Source organism: Pieris napi, chromosome 24, assembly GCF_905475465.1.
Source record: "Pieris napi chromosome 24, ilPieNapi1.2, whole genome shotgun sequence".
Lineage (NCBI taxonomy): Eukaryota > Metazoa > Arthropoda > Insecta > Lepidoptera > Pieridae > Pieris > Pieris napi.
The window spans coordinates 6445909-6472331 of NC_062257.1; the positions used below are offsets into that span (position 1 = coordinate 6445909).

Genomic DNA, 26423 nt, shown 5'->3' on the forward strand with positions numbered 1-26423 from the left:
AGCTTAGGGAGCGTTCAAGTATTACGTAACGAATTTTGGGAGAGGGGGGGGGGGGTCATTTTGTAAAACGTTACGATGCGGGGCGGGGATTGAATTACACGTTATTGTTAATATTATTTTCGACTTACACCATATAATAGTAACTGAAGAGTCACTAGGTGGTCACGAAACGTTTTACTATACTTGGGTGCTGAAAAACGTTACGGCGAGTTACATGGGGGAGGGGGGGTCAATAATCTCCAAAAATTGCGTTACGTATTACTTGAACGCTCCCTTATGTGCTTGCTCGAGAGATTACGTGTCCACAAAAGTAGCATTAAATATTAAAATATATTTTTAAGCTTATTTGTTTTGCTAGATAAATTTATGAAATATGAAAGCTATTATTCAAGAAATATGATAAATCTATATTCTCGTTCGCGTGACATTTAAATATGACCACGATTTTAATCTGGCAATTTGCGGCTCCTTATATTTAGGTTAAAAATTATAAATAAATTATTTTTTTTCCTTTAATAACAAGATATTTGTTTTTGGAATTAATTTTTTTAAGTTCTAAAACAACGTGAATGCATAAAATTATACGAGAAAATATTAGATTACAAATTCACATACACATCAATTATATTAGAACATAAGCAAGCTAGCAAGGGAAAAAATTAAACAAGTAACCACAAAATAAACTAATAACTAAAACTTACGGTAAGTTGGAAGATTATTGTAAATATATAAATAATTAATTTACATAATTAATTTTACACAACGATGTATTTGAAAATTTGTTACGCGATGACTACCGAACTATTTAATCACCTTCCTAGAAGTTATAGATATATATATAGTTATAGCTTTCTAGGGAAAGGTAATTAGATTTTCTAGGTTTTCGAGAGAGTATTTAGACCATAATTTTTGACAAAAATTATATATAACTTAACTGTTCGTATTATGCCATTATGATAATTAATATGACATTTTTTATATGGCTGATTGTGTGTGTTTTTATATAATTAATCAATCTGTACACTTTCTTGGCAGATTAACGATTTATTATTAATATTAGAATGTTGTAATCGGTCAGAGACTTACGCTCAAATTAGTTAAAAAATTATCTAAATATGTAATCCAATATTAGTTTGTTACTAACGCTTAAACTATATCTATATAATATATGTAAGAAAGATATAGTTTTTTTCAGTTTTACGACACAAAAAATTCTGTTTTTATGGCGCTGTTTTTTATAAGATCTTCTTGACAGACGTAAATTTTCGTACCTAATATTAAACTTTAGAGATTTACGAAGTTGGTAACATTGATCATCTCTCTTTTCAGATGCGCAGTGTCATGGCGACTGGACAGAATTACGCACGTGTTGTACATGGGAGCGTAACGCGGGAAACATAGGCTTGACATTTCGTTCTTAAAGTATGCCCGTTTAAACTTTGACAATTGACATTGAAGTGAAGTGATACAAGTGATATAGTGAAATGTAAAATGAAGTGATTTCAACGCTTCGCGCGTTTAGTGACAAGTTAATTATGTGATATTAGCTAATAAAAATGGGAATTCAGATTGAAAATAGTGTTAATTATAATAATACATGTAAGTATAGGCTATTTAAATACTTTACTTATAATGGTTGATTAGTTATGTCCAGTCCTTCCAAGTCCGTCTCTATATGACAAAAAGGTGACACACAGGAGTATCACTTAGCGCTAATTCTTGACTCTGTACCCTAAATATTGAATAGCGATGTCGTGCTTCATTAAATAGCTTGCATAAAATCAGGAATGCAGGAAATTGTGCAAGTCTAAATATCTCTACTGGACAACTCTAGTGAGGAAAATCACAATATAGATAGCCGAAGAGATGGTTGTCTATTTTGCGTAATTTAATTTTTTTATCACCGAAATGTATTATTTTTTTATATTGATTTATATATCCATAAATCTATATTTTATAAAACAGGCGGCAAATGAGCTGCGCATCTGATGTTAAGTAATACCACCTCGCATGGACTCTCAATGCTAGAGGGCTTTCGAGTGCGCTGCCTGCTTTTTAATAATTGCGCTCTAAAAAAATTAGGGCGGCTTATTTAGAGTAGTATAAAGTACTATTTCGTATTTTACTTCCTTACGCTGTGATGAAAATAGATTTTAGAATTGGTTAGGGGCCGATGTCAACATCATCCCGCCGGCCGATCACAACACAAGCCAAGTGCTACCCCAATTATAGGCGCATACCACATTCTAAATTTTTATAAGTACATTAAAAGAAGAAAAAATTAAGTTAAGATAAACCAAAATAAAAACATTACAAAATTAATTGAGTTAATTGAATAACCCCGATAAAATCTTAATGAGTAATCAGCTGAGCCGCTAACTTTTTGAAAATTGATGGGGTGTTTGAAAACATATCTATTTGGGGGAATTCACGACCCCCCCATTGCGATCCAATACCACCATCAATTTCAACGCTATGAATTAAATTATAACTCCTTAAAGATCTATTTAATGGAGCATTCTGACCCAGATTTGATTTTGCAAACTTAATTCTGAAAGGAGGCTTTGCAAATCGTTGCAGCTTTTTAGGAACATAAATGTTTACTCTGGACAAGATATCAGGGGTATCCAAAATTCCATTTATAAGTTTATACAGAAACATGATATCAAGCAGCTCTCTACGATGACGAAGTGATTTAAGGTGAAAATGTAATAGACGATCGTTGTAACTAGGAAGTTTCCTAGCCATGTTGCAACCATAGGATAGGTGCCATAAAAATCGATTCTGTACATTCTCTAAGCGCTTGATATACATACCGTAATGCGGATTCCACACAGGACTGCAATATTCGAGAATACTACGTACGAGACATGTGTCAATTGTAACTTTAGTGCTGGGATTCCTAAATTCCTTACAATTACGCAGGACGAAGCCCAACATCCTAAAAGCCCTATTTATAATATCATCAACATGCAAGTTAAAACGCAATTTACCATCCAGAATCACACCTAAATCCCGAATATGGCTGACTTCCTTAAGTAATGCCTGATTAATATGATAGACTCTGGTTGGCGAGCGTTTTTTCCTGCTGAATCGAACAACATGACATTTTTCAGGATTCAAATTCATTCCGTTTAAACTACACCACATTATCAAATTGTCCAGATCATTTTGCAGTGACATTGCTTCCTCGGGTGAGTTCACAGTCCTATATAATTTTAAATCATCAGCGAACATCAAGAATTTAGACCCTTGAACGCAGTTTCCGATGTCGTTGATGAAGATATTAAAGAATAATGGACCTAAGTGTGACCCTTGAGGCACTCCAGATATGGCAGTGAATTCTTTGGATTTGTACCCACCAACTACAACTACTGACTGCCTATTTGACAGGTATGATCTGCACCAATTTAAAAATATGCCATCAATTCCAATAGAGGAGAGTTTGTGTATCAACATAACATGGCTCACCCTGTCGAAGGCCTTGCTGAAATCGGTGTATATTGCATCATATGATTGCCCACGATCAACCCCCTCAGCAAGATCCTCCACGAAGGAAACCAAATTAGTCGACGTGGAACGTGACTTAACGAATCCATGCTGTTCAGGTGCGATAAAATGTTTGAAGTGACTCGATATTATTTGATTTGATCTGTACACAGAGCATTTTCATTAGAAAACCGTTAAAAATCTTGCAAAGTATTTAAAAATTTTACTATCATTATAATTAGCTGAAAAGCGGAATACAAATAATCCCTATAGGGGCCGATAGCAACAGGAGACCACTGTTCAATATTTTTTCCTAGTATCACAGTATCAAAACTAAGATTTGCGCTGTATTAGAAATGCGTTAATAATCTTGAAAAGTATTTTAAAAGTTCAAGCTTTTACAATCATTATAATTAGCTGAATAGCGGAATAGAAATAATCCCTATAGGGGCCGATAGCAACAGGGGACCACTGTTCAATATTTTTCCTAGTATCACAGTATTAAATTGATTTTATCTGTACACAGAGCATTTTCATTAGAAAAGCGTTAAGAATCTTGCAAAGTATTTTAAAAATTCAAGCTTTTAGAATCGTTATAATTAGCAGAATAGCGGAATACAAATAATACCTATAATGATAGGGGCCGATGAGAACAGGGGACCACTGTTCAATATTTTTCTAGTATCGCAGTACAATACTAAGGTTTGCGCTGTATTAGATATGCGTTATTTTAAAGTATTTTAAAAGTTCAATGTCGTTTAAATGACCTAGAAATATCGAGGGCGACGCAGACGAGTCGCCGCTAATAATTTCTGCCACGGACCACGCAAATACACTGATCTTAGGAATTAGAACGATATTTCATTTACTTTATTGAGAAGTGTGGTAGCTGGCGATTTATAAACGTAATTTCGTTTGAATTTACCAGTGGAGATAGTTTTATAGGATAGGCTAACATGCCCTAAAAAGGTATGGCAGTATACCCATGTTAGTGGGTGCGTTGTCGACCTTTGGGAGGGAGGATACTGATTTTTTAAGATATTTTTTTATTTTTCTTAATTTATTTATTGAGAAAAATTTACAGCTTATTACTAACTTACTAAATACAATATTGTTTTACGTCATTAATTAAATCTTTACAAATAGTTAAGTACTATTAATATTAACTGAATTGGTAACAATAAAATGATTTTATTCAACTATATAAATATATATCAAAGAAAGTAATAAACTAAGTGAAAATTGGTTAAGTAACACTTAACAGTTTAGTGTAACTTATCTTAATATATATAAATTACGTGTCACGTTGTTTGTCCGCTATGGACTCCTAAACTACCGAACCGATATCAATCGAACTTGCACACCGTGTGTAGTTTGATCCAACTTAAAAGTTAGGATAGCTTACATCTCAATTTATACCCGCAATATTATTTTATTGCAAAATATTTGTTTCTTATTTAATAGTCACAATTCTAACAGATGGCGCTGTGTTGAAAGTACCAACGTTTCACATAAGCTACAATTTAATGGCATAGCCACCAAAAAAGCATGGTGGTCCCCATGACTGGTGTTTTTCTGCCGTTTTCTTTGAATAGCTTACTACTATGTAATATAACAAAAACCTTAGCCACAGCAACGCTTGGCCGGTCTGCTAGTATTCTTATAAAAACATATGATTCACCATTAATTCCACTGAGGAGCTCAGATGTCATAGCTCTCCTTGCCGACACCACACTTGAAGCAAATAAGTCAATATCACAAGTTAGACTGTTAAACTTACTCGCCGCCCTAACCATAAAGCTGTTCCCTCTGTGTGTGTTGTTCAATGTGTGTACAATAGGTGCATATTTTTAAGCGTCCTATTATACACACATTGGAGGTGTCCCTCCCGAGATTATTTCCAAGTATTAGTTTCACAAAGAAAAAATATTTCAACACCGTACGAGCCGTATTAACTTAAAATTTCATCCGTATCACCTTGATGGCTGGATGTCTTCCACGTTCCGCTTCACTAGCTTCTTTTGCGAACTGTGGTGTCCAATCCCGGTGTATCTTCGTGGGAGATACGACCTCCAATTGTTTAACAGCATACCCCTTCCTCATAGGAACTGCCCGCCCTGTTTGGACGTAGTCTCGTTTGCCCCCCAATTCTATAAAAAAAACGATAGTCATTTTACGATTTGGCATTCTGATAGACTTGTAATTTATTGTTTATCAGAATGCCAAATCGTAAAATGAGTGCTTCGCGACTGATTTGAGCGCGACCGCCGCTGCGAAAACCGCTGTGAGAGTTCGAAAAGTGAGTTACAGAATCACAAGGCTGTATTACATGGCGCCACTGCCAGATCCACGTGATAGTGAAATTACGAAATTACGATACGTAGACATAATTACACCTCTATAAAAGTATGTCTGGTATGCGAGATCCGTGGTCTCTGCCTGCCTCTTCGGTAAAAAGGCGTGATGATATAAATAGACATACTTAGACATAACATTACATATTACATATTACTAACAAAACACACACAGAAACACACAAAATAAAAATAATAAAAAATAATACTTATAAAAATGTGAGCTTTCACGAGACGCCTGGCAGATGTGAAACATCGACATTATTTTGTAAAAGTAATATGCAGAAAAGAACAGATTGTGATAGGAACTAAATATCTCATAATGATAAAATAAAATATTACGATTTTTTCCAGATAACGATGACTATTTATTCAATAAACATTTATTTTCATTAAATACAAAAATTTACGAATTTATTTCAAATCGTGACTACTTAATTAGTTTAATCAGTGACTTCGGTAATAGATATATTAGATGTTGTCTCTGAGGACGGTATTACTGTGACAATTGGTCGATATATATATACCATCACATAGCGTGGCGACGTGTCGCCACGCCATAAATCGGTTTTACGTGCGGCTATAGATGTTTCACATAAAAGTAAGGAATTTAAATTTATTATGTATTATTATCTCTTGATAATACAGCATTTTTCGGTGAATTTAATCGACCCAATAGTTTATTCGTTACATACAAAAATACTTCTTATTCTATATATCTATATCATAATGTCATTGGCCGCACGATTAATGAACTTTGTCGGTCGTGTACAATTGTATTTTTGTATGTATCTTGGAGATTGAACGAATCCATTAATATATATGTTTACTAGCTGTCCCGACAAACGTTTTCCCACGTATATTATTTCTAGGAAATATTTTTTTAATTAAAAAAAAAACTATCTACACTAATTAAAAATTAGGGATTGATCGTAGAGGGGTGAAAATCAGGGGTTATATGTATTTTTGCATGCTGTACCATAAAAAAATAAAAATAAAAACATCTCCAAATAATAAAAATAAAATTTTGGGGTGGACACTCCTTATCACTTAGGGGTTTGAAAGATAGTAGCCGATTCTCAGATTTACTCAATATGCATAAAAAATTCATATGAATCGGTCGAGCCGTTTCGGAGGAGTATTGGAACGAACATTGTGACACGAGATTTTTATATACCGATTAGAAGAAATACCAATCGGTTAGGTTTAAAGAGTTCATTCTCATAAAAAACATTTGCTAAACTTGTCGAATCACACCTTAAAACAGCTCCAAATATTTTTTTTCCTACATATTTTCATCACTTGACATTTTGTACCATGCAACAATGTGGTAGCGCAGTTTCTTGGATTAGGTAATCGCCACGCTTAAAAACCTAAGGCCGGGTTCACACGGCATTGTCCTGCACGTTTTTTAAAGTACAATCAGTTGGATATTCGTGTAAAAAAAAAAAGTCACTTCATTCATTTTGTTCCAAGTATTTATTATATGTTCTTTGGTTATCCTTTTTAACACCAACTATTAATGAATGCGACACACTCATATTTAGGATTCGTGATACAATGCGCATACGCAGGCCAACAATGCAATTATAATTGCAAATTTATATGTTTATAGCGATTTTGGCATTGAGTTCCTGTAATGGTTACTTGACGTCAACAAGTGGGTCGGCAATCCTTATCAATAAGTCTTGTGACGTCACGGGAATGCTGAATAAAAGGGAAAGCTTTTTATATAATGCTCTCAAACATCACACATATCGAAATGAGTATAGTCAAATTATGAAAATATGTTATACAAAGGATATACACGTGAGAAAATAGAAGAACTTAAGGCCCTATCCCAGCACGAATTGCTGTGTCAGTGTCTCGTGATGGACTGCGGGGCGCAGTGGAGAGCTGGAGTACTGAGGCGCGCCGGCCCGTAATAACAATTAGTTATGTAAAACATTAAATTAATGTAATTTTATCATTTTTAAGCTATTGCATAGCTTCTATCGCGGGCCTCGAGCGTGGAGACCGAATCCAGAAATTCCGTAACGAAAAAAACCTTACGCGTTAGAGCGGGACAGAACGCATACTGCGTATTCACATCTCTCTGACGAGATCGATGCAGCCGGTGCGCGTTAGAGTTAGACAGACTGTATAGGCGAGTTAGTCTGAGTCTGGTAGAGTGGTAGATTGAATTAATTTATCAAAGAAAAAACTTGAATTAATATCAAAGAAAAAAAAAATACTGCATAAATAAATAATTATAAGCAAGTTGAAAAAAAAATTATACAATAGCTTTACCGCGGCAGTCCCCGCGTGCCACACGTTTTTTTTCTGAAATGGATTAAGTACTTGGCTTTCGATAAAATATCGTGTATATACATTTTCGTCATAAAATGAATTGAAAGTGTAAAAAATGGTCTATGTTTGGATTTTTTTTCTATCGAATCAAATCATTTATTTCAATGCACTATTAAAAAGGCACTTTTTAAAGTCAAAATTACAAGTTCAAAACATTTAAAAAAATGTCTAGTTGCCCCTTCCAATAGGTAGTTTCATATGTAGAAGAATGGACAAGAAACTCGGTACTTACTATTTTAAAATAGTATTTACAGTATTTTGTATACAAAATTATTTTACATTAATTTGCGATATTTGTTTTAAAATAAGTGTTGTTTGATGATTTGCTATTTAAAAGAGTACCGAGAGTTTTTTACGCCGGCCATTTCTCTCGGCCCTCTGTCTTCTTTGTCGATGCGTAGGAATGTCTACAAATTCAAATTTAATGACGTGAAATAAGTGATACATGTATCTTATGTTCCATACAAAACAAAACAAAAACAAAACCAAAAACAAAAACATAACCAAACCAAAACAATTATACTAAAATAAAACAGGCGCATGGTGTTATAAAATACAATGCAGCAACGATATTATTATGTAGATACATGGTGCTCACATATTTACAAAATTATTGAAAGGTCTATTAACATTATGTATATATAAAAATTTATTCTGAAGGATAAAAGTTTTTATCTCAATTTGTAATACAACTATCGCCATCTAGTGGCACCATTACAAAGCAGAACAACGTCTGAAGTTAAAATTCGATTTGCTGAAATTTTGCCAAAGTAAACATTGGTTTCACTCTCATCTACTAGATGGCGCTGTTTTACAATTGTGTTTGATAGTCTACTTTTAGTCTAGCACTACCTTAGACAAACCTGATGTGTAGCCTAACCTAACTCTCTACTCAACTCTAACCTACTTAGATTTCCTTCTCTATGTTTAGAGATCTATGTTTTGAACAGAGGCTATAAATAAAATGTATGTTATTTTTAATATTATGATTAATTGCTGCTTCCCTGAATATGATGGTTTTTTTTTGTAATAGGAGGCAAACGGGCAGGAGGCTCATCTGATGTTATGTGACACCGCCGCCCATGGACACTCACATTTCAGAAAGCTCGCCAAACCAATAAAACTAAGGGCCCTTCAAGAAAAGAGCGTACCAATTCTTAAAACGCCGGCAATACACTTGCGAGCCTTCTGGCAATGTGCCCATGGACATTAGGATGTGGTGATAACGATAAAGTAGGTACCTAAATGTGGCCAAGAATTTAGATTCTTATCTGATGAACATGGTGGGTGATGGGGCTGGGACAGCTCGTATGTTACCAGACCAGGATTCAGAATGTTCTTAACCATCAAAAGCACCTGAATGAAAAGTATGGTGAATATTAGGACGATGTTATACGTATAAGATAAGTAAATACGTTTGCGTTCGCATTTAGGAAGAGATAGAGAGAGAAAACTTATTTCTAATACAATCTTGACCCGTTTTAGGTAATCAGCGTGTCCTGTGAATCATAGGCCTGTTCTAGCTGCTTCCATTCTGTTCTAATGTTAGCTCTTCTTGTCCAAGTTGTGCTCCCTATTATCTTTATATCGTCTGCCCATCTCTTGCTCTGTCTTCCTCTTTTACTTTTTTAAGTTATATAAGTAACATTATATTGTATCAGATGAAAAAACGCATTAACATCGTTACCATGTTAACATATATAGGTACGTCTATTTAATGAGTGTTGGTACAATACTGATCTACAAAACATCAATCATTTTATTAGTCATGAAAGCACAGTACATTCAGCTTAGTAAAATAAAAATACATAGCAAATGGATCATTAAGGTAGAATAATTTCTACGACATTTCATTACCAACTCAAGGTTAATTTAATTTAAGTTGTGATACACAATAAAAGCTATGTAAATTAATAATATATGATTCCGTAAACTATATTAATACATCAATAGATTATAGTATTAGTCGTGTAGACCACGTCTTATAATATTCAGTTAGCGTAAAAGTAATTTATATCTCAAATTTTGGGACTTTATCCCGATGCGCGCATTAACTCAAACTCAAACTCAAAATATCTTTATTCAAGTAGGTAACTAAGTACACTTTTGAATAGTCAAGTTAAATTAATCGTAAATTTACATTTACTACCAGTTCGCAAGTCAAGGGCGTAGAGCGGGTAAGAAGAACTGGCAAGAAACTTTCCGCCACTCTTTTTAATCGCCAAGTATTGTCATACAAATTTTTTGAACTGGAGCAATTCAATCCCAAGGATTAGGATCATTTAAGTAGTCCTCAAATTTATAAAAAGCTTTGTTGATTAATTTTCGTTTAACGAGGACTTTGAATTTATTTAGTGATAATTCTCTAATTGCGCTTGGGAGTTTGTTGTAAAAACGAATACAATTTCCATATAAGGAGTGATTTATCTTTTGGAGCCTGGTTGGTCGTAAACTCAAATTAGTTCTATTTCGCGTATTATACTGGTGAAAGTCACCATTTGTTTTAAAATCGTTTATATTTTTTTGGACATACAACAAGGCTTCAAGAATATATTGACCAGATAGTGTCATAATATTTAATTCCTTAAACTTATTCCGTACCGACTCCCTCGGAGAAACACAACAAATACCCCGAACAGCCCGCTTCTGCAGCACAAATATGGATTGAACCTCTGCAGCAGCACCCCACAATAAAATGCCGTACGACATAACGCTATGAAAGTAGCTATGATACACAATTTTAGCCGTGTCCTCATCAGTAAACTGTCGGATTTTCTTTACTGCATATGCTGCAGAGCTCAGCCTATTCGAAAGAGTCTCTATGTGTGGGCCCCATTGGAGTTTACTATCTATTGTTATGCCTAGAAAAACAGTTTTGTCAACAAAGTTTAGTTCACTGTCCTTAATTTTCAGGTTACCAATATCTCGCTTTACGCTAGTAGTTGTAAATCTAATACATTTTGTTTTATTCTCATTAAGCAATAAGTTATTTACATTAAACCAGTTAACTATACGAGAGATAGAATTGTTTACATCGTCCAATAATACGTTATTCCTATTCACTTTAAATAGAAGTGAAGTGTCATCAGCAAACAATACCATCTCATGAACTTCGTTGACAAAGAATGGGAGGTCATTTATGTAAATCAGAAATAAGAAAGGCCCGAGAATCGATCCTTGGGGGACGCCCATTGATACCTGCGAACCCGGAGAGGTGACTCCATTGACATGAACTCTTTGGATCCTTCCCTTTAAATATGAATTCATCAGGCTGGAAGCTTTGCCATCAACGCCATAGTGTTGAAGCTTTCCAACGAGTATATCAGGATGAACACAGTCAAAGGCCTTTGACAGGTCACAAAAGACGCCGACTCCATCATATGATTCTTCCCAGGCGTTAAATATGTCCGAAATCAACTTCACACCGGCATCGATTGTGGAGCGACCCTTAGTGAAACCATACTGTTTATTATGTAAGAGTTTATTTTTATTAAAATGTAAAGAAAGCTGGTCTAGCATTATCTTTTCAAAAACTTTGCTCAACGCAGGGAGCACGGAAACAGGTCTGAAGTTTGACGGATCAGACTCACTACCTGCCTTGAACAACGGTGTAATCTTACTTAATTTCATTTCGTCCGGAAAGACTCCACAATCGATACAGCTGTTAAAAATTATAGACAATTCAGAGCTTATTACATTAATAACGGAATTTAAAATGACTGTTGACATACCCCATATATCTTTACTTTTTTTTAAATTAATAAGCTTAAAAGTTTTAACGATATCATTACAAGTTATATGTTTAAACTGAAATTTAATATTACATTCAGGTACACATTTTTCTAGCAATGAGATCGCAGCAGCAGGTGAAGAATCTAGGGACTTGGTCGTATTTAGTGGTACATTTGTAAAGAACTCTTCAAAAGAAGAAGCTACCTCTGGGTCAGATTTTATTAACTTCCCTTTAACTTTTAACATATAATCAGTTCGTTTGTCAGACGTTTTACCTGATTCTTCATTTATTATTTTCCAGGTAGCTTTTACTTTATCCATGCTATTTTTTATTTTTGAACTTAAATATTGAGACTTTGCAGTTTTGCAATCTTTTTTGAAATTATTTGAATACAACCTAACATATTCCCTAAATTCCACACTAGTGGTATTACACCTTGCATTGAGGTTTACTGAAGCGTTAAAAGCACCTGGAGTGATGCAATAGCCGTCGCCGCTTTTGTCGTTCCACAACTGAGCGTTTTTAAGGCAGTTTTAGCACACCACCACTATGTGGAACCAGCTGCTCACTGAAGTATTTCCGAACAAATTCAACTTTGGGACTTCAAGAAAAGAGCGTACCAATTCTTACGAAACAGACAAACAAACATACGAATTTAATTAGGAAAAAGAAAATTATATAATAAAAAATACAACATTTAATTACTACTATAGGCACTAACAAATAATAGAACTTTTGCCAGTTCACTCAACAGACTATGAAAAAGGTCCGTTAACCTATGTAATTCGTTAGCTAATTTAATACACCGAATCATATGAGCCCTTTTCAGAAGGTCAGTTCTAGCTGTGGGCACATGAAGTAATGGCGGACTTTCTGACGTATGTAATTTTTTTTTTTTAATTTTTTTAATTGCACAATTCACACCAATTGACCTAGTCCCATGTTAATCTGGTGAAGCTTGTGTTATGGGTACTAGGCAACGGATATACATACATATTATAGTTAGATAGACATATAAATAAATATTTAAACACCCAAGACCTAAGCACAACACCAAATACTCATCACATCGATGTTCGTCTCAGCCGGGGATCGAACCCGGGACCCATGGATTCGCAGTCAGGGGTACTAACTACTAGACCAATGAGCGTTAAATTATGAATAACAGATTCTTTTTCTTCAGTCGCACTTCTGAAAGTAGTGTTAGTGGCACCGCACTTCCACTCTGCCCTGTCTTCGGCAAGCCTCTGCGCCTGGTAAGACCTGTAAGAACCTTTACTTGATCTTATCTTGGCCTCGGCTGGATCGGCATCGAGGTCTGTTGCCCTCCAATCTGTCAGTCACGATGAGATTTTCTAGACTTTCTGGGTCTTACATGTCCAAAAATGTAACACGCAGATATGGATGCGTTGGTAACATAGGGTTGAAAGACGATTACACCGTCTTAGTATAGTAATAAATAATAGTTTAAAAAAACAAAAAAACACGCTTTTAAAGCACATCAAACTAAAAAGCGTGGGTTAATCTATAGAATATGGCACAGAGCGCCCCACGCTTTTTCACAATAATACCAGTATTTTTTGTTCATTACCATTTTCAGCCTAAATTAGGAATTATTTTTCACTTTTTAGTTTGATATGCTTTAAAAGCGTGTTTTTTAGTTTTTTTAAACTATTATTTATTTTTTAGTTAATTTTTTTTTATTGCATTGTCATCGATCTTTGACAGGTGCGCAATATTTGAATAAAATCTGTCCGTTTAAAATGGGCCAAAATCGAGTCCGAAGGAGTCGGTTACATACATACATACAGGTGAAGCTAATATAAAGCGTGTAAAAACAGCTTATTAAGACATAAATCTGAATAGATTGTATAAGAACGGCTATTGCGATGGTTTAAATTTTAAAGTTGTAATATCTATTTATTAAATGATATATTTTACTGAGCTAAATATAAAGCAAACGACAATTTTAATTAGCCCACTGTTGCTATTGTCTTCCTAAATTTAATCGGAATTTGGTTTTCGTCCAAGGAATTTCATGCTCTGAGTTATTGTGATAGAATTTTAGCATCAACCTCCAAGAAAATTAAGAAAATAGTCGTCGATTTACACTTAAAGAAACACAGTTTTCTATCAAACTCAGTTTAAATTTAAACGATATAATTACACAAGATGTAACATTAACTAATAAATAATATTATGAAATTCTTGGCTTACATCACAGCTCATATTCGTAACCTATCGGTTCTAATAATCGAAAATTGTCCAAGGAAGTTGGCTGAAGATCTAAAACGTGTAGACGACTCGAATTATTTATGGCATCTTTACGCCAAGGGCTAGCCCTGACTAGTTGTAACGACAGGTGAGGAAAGTTGTCACCATAGGTCAAGGAAAGGGGATGGGGGGCGGGCGACGCGCGCCGGCCGCTGCGTGGGCGCACATTTGTTTACGCTGCTCGCAGTGCGCGCCGAGCACCGCGCGAGACCACCCTATATTCAGTTCACGGCCGCTCTATTACCGGACGTCTATTCCGGGCATAATATTCTGTAGTGCTGTGGAACGCTCAGTTTCGGGCGGGCAGGTGCGCACGCCGAGGAGAAATGCGGCGCATGGACCACGCGCGCTGACCGCCGGCATGGAGCGCCGTCCCGCGCGCATCGACGCCGACTTCATGGCCAAGACCGTGCGACGCCGCGAGAAGCCGCGCGAACGATGGCTCCTCACGCGCAAGACCTGGAAGTACATGGCCGATGCCGGCCGCCGGCTCATCCCCGAAGGAGCCCAAAACAGGCAGGAGGACATCCCGCGTATAGAGGCCTACTTCCAAGAGATGTGTCAGAAAGAGCCGAGGTTCTTGTTGTGGAGGAAGAGCTCATACCCTGGAGTTGTAGCTCGACCTCGACGCAAGAAACGTCCTCGAGGTGGATCTGTGCGAGCGAGGTCACCGTCTGACGATGTGCCGGCCCCCATAAGGCCGACAGAGCTTTTTATTCCACACACATCAGGTGGCCGGTTTGATATCGCCAAATTAAGGCGGGATTTCTTCGCTGCGCCACCGCCCTCAACAAGCTTTACTCCGTCCAATGGGGCATTTAATGCCAATACAAAGAAAGCTAGTCCACAAGTTGCACCTAGAGACAATGATGAAGGAGTTCTAGTAGATTTATTACAAAAGTACCTGAGATTAGAGGAGGATAAAAGTCCGACTCCAAGGAATGAACACGAAGAGCTTGTAAGAGCGCTACGAAGCTACCTTAAAAGGCAGTCAGAAACCGCCCCGGCTGACTCAGACACAGATCCCGCCCAAAGAGTTCTCAAAGAACATCTAAGTCGATATTATAGTCGAGAGTCGAACAGTAACCATTCTGTTCAAGATTTGTTAAGCGATAGGAATCTCTTAAGAAACTTGTACCATGATCTTCGGAAAACGAAAGCATACAGAGGAGGACGAAGTGGAGGAAACGGAAGCAGTGGGGGAGGATTTAGTGGTGCGTGCGTGTTCAGTGCATCCAGTTCGCGGAGTCATTTTAGGGGTAGAAATGTGTACGATCCTTACGGTGATGAGGATTATCCACCTCCAATGTCACCACCGCCTCTCATCGAAGTTGTTAGTGAGTCGCAGGAGGAGAGAGCATCTTCTGATATCGGCACGCAAACCGATCCAATACCGGAAGAAGTGTTACAAGATTTAGAAAAAGCTTACCGTGAGAAATTAGAAGCTCCCACATCCCCAACTAGTCCGACTAGCCCTCCGCCAGAGAGGCGACCGCGACGCCGCTCTAGCGTCGACCACGACGACGTGTCACAATCCGTGAGTGACAAAATAAAACTATACTTGAAAATGGCGCGGAAAAAAAGCGTTGACTCGGATAAAACGGATCGTTTTAAGCGTATTAACTATGATCAAAACCTTCGTAATATAAAACCGCGTGTGCCCAGTGATGTAGATGATGATGGACTGAACAAAGGCGTCCAGACCGATGAAGCGTGGATCCTTACGTATAAGGAGTTACAATTCGCGTCCGTGGCAACTACCCCGACATCTCCATCTCAATCGCACTCGTTGTTTTCATCGCTTTTGGGTAGAAGTACATCAACGACTTCCGCAGGTGGCATGCAGAAGTCACGGTCTTCCAGCAGCGTGGTACAGACTGTCAGCAAGCGGCTGTGGAGGACGAGGAGTCGGTCTTCCAGCCGTGCCGCCGCTGCCTGGACACCTCAGGTCAGTCGTTATTTGTTTTATTGTATATTTGTTGTTTCCGAATCTTAATATATATATTTCTTGTGTGCGTGTGTATGTGACTGAACTCCTCCTAAACGACTGGACCGATTTTGATGACATTTTTTGTGTGTGTTCAAGGGGATCTGGGAATGGTTTAGATTCACAAATCAGCCCGCCAGATGTTAAGGGTAGTCCACCCCTAATTTTTATTTTTTATTTATGGATAAAATTTTATTTTTTATTTTTTTTATGTTACAGAATTAAAAAATACATACAACCCCTAATTTTCAACCCTCTACGATCAACCCCTATTTTTTTATTATAAATGATATACATGGCAAAACGACGTTTGCCGGATCGGCTAGTATAATATATTATTAAAGGATCAAATCAAATTAGAAATAGGTCATACACTCAGAACATTGTAATAAAATTACGATATTACAAATCATGCATCTAGTTTTCTCCAGTCTTTATAAAAAGAGCTGCCAACATTCGAAACTAGGCTAGCGTACTTTAAGATGTTGTCATTAGAGAATCGTATAAAATTAATTGATACATCGTTTGCATTTAAGATATTTAACAATTTAAACTAAATTTCGCGTACCCATTAGATGCCCTTTTTCAGAAGAACGCGTTTTGCTAAAACTCACCGATATCCAGATTGAGCATTCTGATAAACGATCTAGGTCTGGTTATCTATAGTTGCTTCTCTCACACATTGAAATCGATTTTCGTTTAGTTTTCATAAAAAAATTTTTAATATCTCTTCGTGTATTAACGTTTGCCATTATAGGCTTGTCACGTTAAATATCGTATTTTATTTTTCTTGTAGCAATGTGTGTGCGCAAGCTTTTATAAATAAATAAAATACTGTTCGTAAGAATATTTATTAATATAAAAGTCATAAAGAAGTATTATTCTGTAGTAAATTGTATATCTTGGTATAGATCATAAATATCGTTAATCGTAACATATAACGCATGGGGTTTTCCCGCTATGAGTGTGGTCGTATTTTACAATACCTTGCTCATAGAGGCTAAGCTTTTTAATAATGATTAAATTCATTCAAACGTGCATTATCTTGCAATACAAAAAGCTTGGTTATTTAAAAGAATTGAAAGTTTATTGCTTGATTTTTAAAAGTAGTAAAAATAAATCTAGAATATTTTCTTTGCGAAGTATACCTGTATAATTAGGTCTGGACCTGAGATTTCTGTATCTTTTTAATGATTATTTGTCAATCTAATAGGCAACTAGGTGATCTGCCTCCTGTGCCTGACACACGCCGTCGACTTTTTGGGTCTAAGGCAAGCCGATTGCCTCACGATGTTTTCCTTCACCGTTCGAGCGAATGTTAAATGCGCACTTAAAAAGAAAGTCCATTGGGCTCGAATCTACTAATATTGGGTGCTACTCTCTTCCCTGAGTTCGTAGATTCGAACCCCGGCTGTGCACCAATGGATGGTCTATGTGCGCATTTAACATTCGCTCAAACGGTAAAGGATAACATCGTGAGGAAATCGACTTGCCTTAGACCCAAAAAGTCGACGGCGTGTGTCAGGCACAGGAGGCTGCTCTTGCCTATTAGATTGACAAATGATCATGAAACACATACAGAATACAGAATCTGAGGCCCAGACCTAAAAAGGTTGTAGCACCACTGATTTATTAATTTTTTATAAATGAAAACCTTCGACTATATTAGTTTTGGCCCGTCATTTAAATTTTAATTCAAAGATTTTTTTAAACATTTTAGATTATGAAACAAATTGGATAAAAGTGATTGTTCATAAATAAAATAAAAAACTCTAAATGTTGTTCTAATGTGCACGCGCTAATTAAAGATTTAAGATGGTGCCTGGTAGATAGTACCGGTGACCCCAGAGCTGGTCAGAGCTTTCCTCGCTCCACGAATGAGTATAATACAGCGAGGAAATACTGTTAGCGTTAAAGATACTCCACAGGGACCAAACTTTTGAAATTTGTTTTAATTTTCTATTTATATAATTTTCAATGATATATTTTAATTAAATTTGAATTAAATGTCTTCAAATAATATTATTTAAAATAGGTCTCTAATCAGTCATTTATTTTACTTCTAAAGAACAATTTTCAAATATTTAATAAAAAACACACGATCGCTACATAGTTACAATACTTACGTATGTACCCCTACGACGTAGCATGATCGTAGCAAGTTACTACGGATTCAACTTCCTGCTACGATTTGATTAAAGCTCAATTTAAAATATAGTCGTATTTTTAATTAGACGGAGTCAACTGACGTTTACGGTGTTGTTAGTTTTTAATGAAATAAAAATAGTGTTGTGACAAAGTGAATGATTGAAGAAACTCCTGAATTAATGGTTGGTGATGGCACTAGTCACCACGCCCCGCTTTGTAATAAGCCGTCAAAAAACTGATTGTAGTGACATAGTACTAGTACCTAACTTATATCAGAGCACTTTTATACAATTTTAAAATAGAAAAAATATTATTTTATAGTTTGAAAATGATTAACTATTAAAATAAATAAAATAAATTGATCATTCATCTGATTGAACACGAACTGAACGTATCACTATTACTTTAAATATGGCGACGTTATTTTACAAAGTGACATTAGCTACTGTCAGTTGGCTTCGTCTAATTAAAAATACGACTATAGAATTCAAGAAGAATAGCTGAAATAAAAAAATTACGTAAAACAATAAATGACATTCTACAGTGAGGCTGCGCTGCCGTCCAATGTCCTATAACGATAAAAAAACCATAAACCTTAAACGTAAATTAATCAATAAAGCTTTTTATAAATCTGACGATTATTTAAATGATCCTATTCCTTGGGATTGATTTGCTCCAGTTCAAACAATTTGTATGGCTCAAAACTTAGCGATTCAAAAGAGTGGCGGAAAGTTTCTTGCCTGTTCTTCTTGCCCGCTCTACGCCCTTCCGAATTGGTAGTAAATATAAATTTAGAATTAATTTAACTTCTTTTCTGACGTTCATAAGTGTAGGTAAACAAACTTATATCAATGAAGTTATTTTGACTTTGACTTTGTTTATACCTGAATTCTCGTGGCGCGTGTCGAACAGGAGACTGATCACCTACTTGCCTTTCGCCCGAACCCAATAACCTATCTCAATCCATAATCCACCATCTGCGATAGTAATCATAATCCAAATGTTGTAACAAGTGTGCCAATAACCAATCGACGGACTGTAATAGCCATCTGTCGATACACGCTATCCATGGGAGGTCGTATCGGTGTCTGTGGATAGACCTTTGTATGAAAATGACAAATTAATTATTTTAACAAATTTTAACTTACACCAGTTTTTTAAATAATTAAAAAAACTGTTTGTTATGTTTTAAACATACACATGTATATTTTAATGTTATTTGTACGGTTTTATTTACTTTATTTAGTTTATGTTGATTATCAAATATGAGTAAAAAATCGGTAAAATGGAACGACAAAGAGCATTTTATCCGTCGCCAAAAATGGATTGTCTTCGTTGGGTTTGGTTATTGGGATGCAGATAGGAGATCGATTGACTGTCACGGTCTGTAATACGGATTGAAAACAATCTGAGATTGTGGATTAATTATTGGGTTCGGGCGTTAGCTTGACAAATGATCATGATTCAGATATCCCAGACGTAAAAAGGTAGCGCCACTGATTTTTTTTCGTTTAATATATTTATAGAACATATATATAACATATTTTTTAAATATTGTTATAAACAAAACCATACGTATACAATCGATTTTAAGCCGCATTCCACATTAGTTTTGAACAAATGGGCAAATAATTTCTCACACCTATAAATCCGCGAATAACGATGCTACGTTCCTGACCGCTCGCTCTATGGTTTAAGAGACAAGCGAATATAATATATACTGGAAAAATATAATACTGAGCTGTTACTTGGTGATTCTTGGTGGTTATTGTACTGTTTCTGAGTCATCGGGGTGCTTTAAATATTAGAGACTTTTAGTTTTACTCTATAATTAACCACTTGTACATCAATAAATATGCAATAATTAAATGACAACTGCTATGAACCGAATGTCAAGTAAATGTTGAAGAGTCTTTTTTTATAGAACAGGGGGTATACGGGCAGGAGGCTCATCTTTCACTTATCCTCTGCCCATGGACACTCTCATTGTCAGCGGGCTCGCGAGTGCGTTGCCTTTTATGAATTGGTACGCCAGACTCAACCAATTCGAGTCTGGCTTCGTCGACCCATAATATATTTAGGTAATCGCCACGCTTGTAAAAGTAAGAAAGCCTGAGTGAACAAAATTTATAGCCTTGACTCGTACATAGGCAGGCAAAAGTGCAAGAATATATAGTGCTTAAAAAAATGATTTCATTCTATGCTTAAAAGACTCTAATTTCAGAAATGCGAATACCGTTTAATCACCGCACTATCACTAACACTAGAACCCATACCGCATGGGGTTAAGTGTTAGTGATACTGTGCTTACAAAACTAAGAAAGCCTAAGTAAGCAAAATACCTTGGTTCGTACAGTTATAATAATAATAAATGCCCGTTAGAGTTCCAATCATTACAAAAGTAGATTATGCAGCTTCGATTGGTTAGATACATTTTTTTTCATGTTATCCTAATATCCTTGCTTGCTTCAGTACTATTAATCGGAACCCTTTGTCGGGTAAAGGCCTCCTATATATTAGGATTTAAAGGTACACCGCCACAAGAACCAAACTTTTTAAATTTTTATTACTTAAGATGTCATGTGGAACATGGTGTAATGGTTGCGGCTCCTTACAAACGTTGTGTAAAACAAAAAACTTGGCGATTAAAAAGAGTGGCGGACAGTTTATTGCTAGTTCTTCTCTTCCGTTCTACGCCCTTGATAACTGTCGGTAAATGTAAAATTAGAAGCATTTTATGTTCATAAGGAAATAAATAATAAATATACAATTGTAATTACTGTATATTTATTTGCTTGTTTAGTTTTTTAGATTTTAACTAAAAAACGTAAAATCCAAAAAAACATATTTCTCGTACGTGAACATAACGAAGACTAAAAATCGCTTCCGGTCATAACGTGTGCCAAACAACATTTCTATCAGCAAAATATTATATCGTCTGACTGTTATGGTTCCCGGAAATATGCTTATTGACACATTTGTCGACGCCGGGCCTATTAGTTACTGCTATTTGAAAACATCATAAGTTTTAGCTTGTTATAATGATTTTATTTATTATTAAGAGCTCGAGATGTGGGCGTGTCTCCATTAGAAATTTGTATCAAATATAGCGACGCATAAGTAGCGGGTTCATTCGTTTTTTATCTGGAACTGTTTCAGAAAAACACCTTTTGTATGGCAATTAAGGTTTACAATAATTTACCAAAAGAATTAAAAGATCTTCCGATCTTTAAAAAGCGACTTGGTGTATTACTTTTGAACAAAATGTACTATTCAATAAATGATTATTTGCGTGAGACGCTGTAGTTGATATAAATTTAATAAAGTATGATATGATATGTACGATACAAATAATATAAGAACTGACCAATTCATATGACTAATAATGTATAATTCCTTAAGACAAATTTGCGCGCCATTGTGTGTGGCAGAATATGCGAACTTACGATTGTACAACTATTCAGTCTGTTGACGTTCACTGTTGGACAATAGCCTCTTCCTTAAGCTTCCACGACTGGTTCCCTGCACTCTTCATCCAACGCCTTCGCTCCACCTTCATCAGGTCATATGTCCACCTAGTGGGAGGCTGTTCAACGCTTCGCCCACTGGTACTCAGCCTCCATTCCAGGACTTTCAAGCCCAATCGGTTCTTGGGGCAATCTGCCCCATCCAGTTTTAGCCATGTCGGTGACTTTCCTTTCTACGGATCTCATCAGTTTTAATTCGATCGCGTAGAGTAACCCTGAGTACCCTCCATAGGTAATAATACATCGTTTATTTGCCAAGATAGTGGTACAATTAGATCGAACAACAAGAAAAATCCGCACAATCAGCCATAGGCATGCAAATGTCATATAAATTTTTTGCAATGTCATATATTAAGAACATTAACATAATGTCAAAAAAGAAGTTAAGTCATTTATAATTGTTAAACTTATGGTCTAAATACTCGCTCACGCTATAAAAGCAATAATTGAGCTAGACGGTACTTTTTTATGGAACAGGCTCATCTGGTGATAAGTGATGCCGCCCATGGACACTCCCAATGCCATTGGGCTCGCGAGTGCAGTAAAACTGCCTTATATATTGTTAATTTTTGATGGTGTCTTGTTTTTAGATTTATTGGAACCTAGTTCCAAATGTTGTAAGCAAGCTGCAGAGTCGCACGGTGAAACCACTAAGCCAACACTGCTGATGACTGTAGCTAAAACAAAAATATTGTGTTTTGACGATAAAAACGCGTTATACTAATACATGTCGTATGAACTCTGGTGATGACATATCCTATTGACACTTTGACGTGACGTGCTCGATGACGTCATTGTTACGATTTACGGGACTGGTGACGACACAGATTGTCTATTAAGCATCGTATTCTCTGGGAAAATATTCCGTGCGGCTTGATAAGCCTTGAGTAGAGATGTGGGGTGTATCTGCATCTTCTACCGCATTTACTACGGAGAGTGTTCAAAGGAGTTATTGGGATTAATACCTGCAGCTGAGTTTCATCATCGGACGTCAAAACAAAAAAAAAATACCATCCGTATCACCTCGACGTCCGTCGTTCCACAACTGAGCGTTTTCTAAGGCAGTTTTTGCCGCGCACCACCACTATGTGGAACCAGCTGCCCACTGAAGTATTTCCGAACCAATTCGACTTAGGGTCCTTCAAAAAAAGAGCGTACCAATTCTTGAAAGGCCGGCAACGCACTTGCGAGCCTTTTGGCATTGTGAGTGTCAATGGGCGGCGGTATCACTTAACATCAGGTGAGCCTCCTGCCCGTTTGCCTCCTATTACATAAAAAAATGAAAAAAAAAAAAAAAACCGACAATATAATGTTATTCAATAAATAAAATATAGTACTTATTTTATGTGTGAACAGAGGTATGTAGAGATTCTAATTAAAGATTGTTGAGCACATAAGCCCGATATGTAGAATTAAATTTTATCACGGACAGCTTGGAAGGATCTATCCGAAGCACGTTTCATTTATCAAAAATACCATGAAATATTAAATAAATAACACATAATTGCTTAAACCAAAAACTAAATTCCGTGAATTGTGCTTTTAACATTATTTTGGTGTATTTGACATTCAATTAAATTTTGGCAACACCGAGCGAATAAAAAAGTATAGATTAAAATTATAATGCGTAGGTTGAAGACAAATATATTTTATCTGAATCACCTTTTTCTCTTATAATAGTTTTAAATAATTGTAATGCTACTAAGAGAGAGTTTTATAATTAACACAATGAACACGTGATTTGTCGAATTTTTGCCGCTTCGATTCTTGAAAATGTCTTTCACTAAAAGTAGGTATATTTTCTTTGTGTGAAATTTTCTATTTCCTTATACACAAGTAATTAAAAGAATTCATTCGGTACAAATTTTCCAATACCAAAAGCAGAGTTGATCTACTGGCCTCAGCGCCTCATCCCCGTGGTCGTAGATTCGATTACCGGCAGTGCACTAATGAACTTTCTATGTGCGAATCTAAACCTCGTACGGTGAAACATCGTGAAGAAAACAGCATGATCTCATATCCAAATATGACATATACCTATATCAGACAGAAGGCCGAACTTGTTTATAAAATAAAGATGTTATTGATTCAAAATATAAGAAATAATCTAGCCGTGTCGAATATCCAAAGTTACACACTTGAGTTTTATTGCACCTAAACTATAATTTTATTTTCCATCAAATAAAAAAATACTTAATAATAATATTAATTTTTGTCATAAAATATTGATTAGTGTCAACTATTACACAAACTGCCAAATATAAAATTCTCGGGTCACAATGTTTGTTCCCATACTCCTCCGAAACGGCTCGACCGATTCTTATAAAAAATTTTAAGCATATTCAGTAAGTCTGAGAAACGGCTAATATCTTTCAAACCCTTAAATGTTAATGGTGGTCCACCCCTAAATTTTTATTAAAGATCTGGCAATAAACTCTCCGCCGCTCTTTTTAATCGCCAAGTTTTTTGTTTTACACAACGTTTGTAAGGCTGCAACCATTACACCATGTTCCACATGACATCTTAAATACAATATATATCTTAATATATATAAATTACGTGTCACGTTGTTTGTCCGCTACTCCTAAACTACCGAACCGATATCAATCAAATTTGCACACCGTGTGTAGTTTGATCCAACTTAAAAGATAGGATGCTTTGTATCTCAATTTATACCCGCAATATTATTTTATTGCAAAATATTTGTTTATTATTTAATAGTCACAATTCTAACAGACGGCGCTATGTTGAAAGTACCAACGCCTCACATAAGCTACAGTTTAATGGCATAACCACCAATAAAGCATGGTGGTACCCATGACTGGTGTTCTCCTACTGTTTCCCTTGAATAGTTTACTTCTATGTAATATAACAAAAACCTTAGCCACAGCAACGCTTGGCCGGTCTGCTAGTTTAATATATTTCCTACTTTTTTTTCGGATGTCAAACTCGCTACTACATTCAACGTGACAAGGGCCACTAAATACAGCGTATGCATTAGTATTAATTTGTCCAGACAGGATGTCTCACCCACGTGTCTATCGCTCGAGATCAAAGAACAAAATCACTATATTAAAAAGTAACGATCGTTGTAATCCTCATAAGTTACTGTCAATTTAATCATTATGTCTTGAATAAACTGCTGTATACGTTTATTTATAAGTAATCATAACAATCAAATATATAGTATTTAATATTTTCTTAACCTACATAGTAAAAAATGGGTGCGTGTACTTATGTACGCGCGTAAGAAGTTATACTTCTTTGGCGTTATTAAAAATAGTTTTTGAATTTGCAAATAATTAATTACAATTAAATAATCAAAGACTGGAAAAGGAAATTATAGTCAATAAAGTTCAGTTTACATTTGAAAAATTAAATAAATATTTATTATTATTCTCTTACATTAAGTGTAACATAAATTCTATTATTATTCGAATGTTGTTTTCAAATTATGTCCAATGCCCGTAGCATCTTCCGTGGGCAACTTCATTGTGTTAATTTTGTGTTGTGCGCGCGCATTGTAAAATTTCACTCTCATCAATTTTTCATAACGCGCCTAAAGAAGTATAACTTCAATAATAAAAATGAATATAAACAAAACTAAAACAAATTTCAAAAGTTTGGTCCCTGTGGCAGAGTACCTTTAACGCTGGCAGCATTTCCTCGCTGTATTGCGATACTTATTCGTTGAGCCAGGAAAGCACCAGCCCTGCGATTCTGTAACTCACTTTTCGAACTCACACAGCGGTTTTCGCATCGGCGGTCGCTCTAAAATCAGTCGTGAAGCAGTCATTTTATGATTTGGCATTCTGAAAAGGTGGGAGCTTGTAGTTTATTGTTTATCAGAATCGCAGGGCTGCTCTATGGTCACCGGCAGTGACAGTCATTGAAGAGTCTCTTCAAAGGGAACAAAATCGAAGTTGGAGGAAATACTTGAGCCGTTTATTATTTTAAGTGTTGTATACAAATGTCAAAATCATTTATTCATATAGGAAACACATTGACACTTATGAACGTCAAAAAACTGTACTGCCGGGGATTATCTTTATATATATAATTCTTCTGTGAGTGTGATGTCACTGAACTTCTCTCAAACGACTGGACCGATTTTGATGAAATTTTTTGTGTGTGTTCAAGGGGATCTGGGAATGGTTTAGATTCACAAATCAGCCCGCCAGATGGCGCTGCAGTCGGTACTTTCATACTTTGCTTTACTAATTGCTTGAAATATCATGCAGGACAACGTCTGTCGGGTCCACTAGTCTTTATATATATAATTCTTCTGTGAGTGTGTATGTCACTGAACTTCTCTCAAACGACTGGACCGATTTTGATGAAATTTTTTGTGTGTGTTCAAGGGGATCTGGGAATGGTTTAGATTCACAAATCAGCCCGCCAGATGGCGCTGCAGTCGGTACTTTCATACTTTGCTTTACTAATTGCTTGAAATATCATGCAGGACAACGTCTGTCGGGTCCACTAGTCTTTATATATATAATTCTTCTGTGAGTGTGTATGTCACTGAACTTCTCTCAAACGACTGGACCGATTTTGATGAA

General features: G+C 35.9%; 1 protein-coding gene across 4 annotated transcripts in view; it reads left to right on the top strand.

Moving 5' to 3' along the window:
• The window catches only part of LOC125061813 (rho GTPase-activating protein 6), a 106073-nt gene that overhangs the window by 35067 nt on the left and 44583 nt on the right, over window positions 1-26423 (top strand). The window contains exons 2-3 of one of the 4 annotated variants that reach the window (XM_047667418.1): window positions 1330-1599; window positions 16035-16147. In XM_047667418.1, the coding sequence (XP_047523374.1) occupies window positions 1557-1599; window positions 16035-16147 (156 nt within the window). In that variant the 5' untranslated portion in view covers window positions 1330-1556. Of the gene's footprint in view, window positions 1-1329; window positions 1600-14388; window positions 16148-26423 lie in introns of those variants that run through there. The other 3 variants (XM_047667417.1, XM_047667419.1, XM_047667416.1) reach the window with 3 other exon arrangements.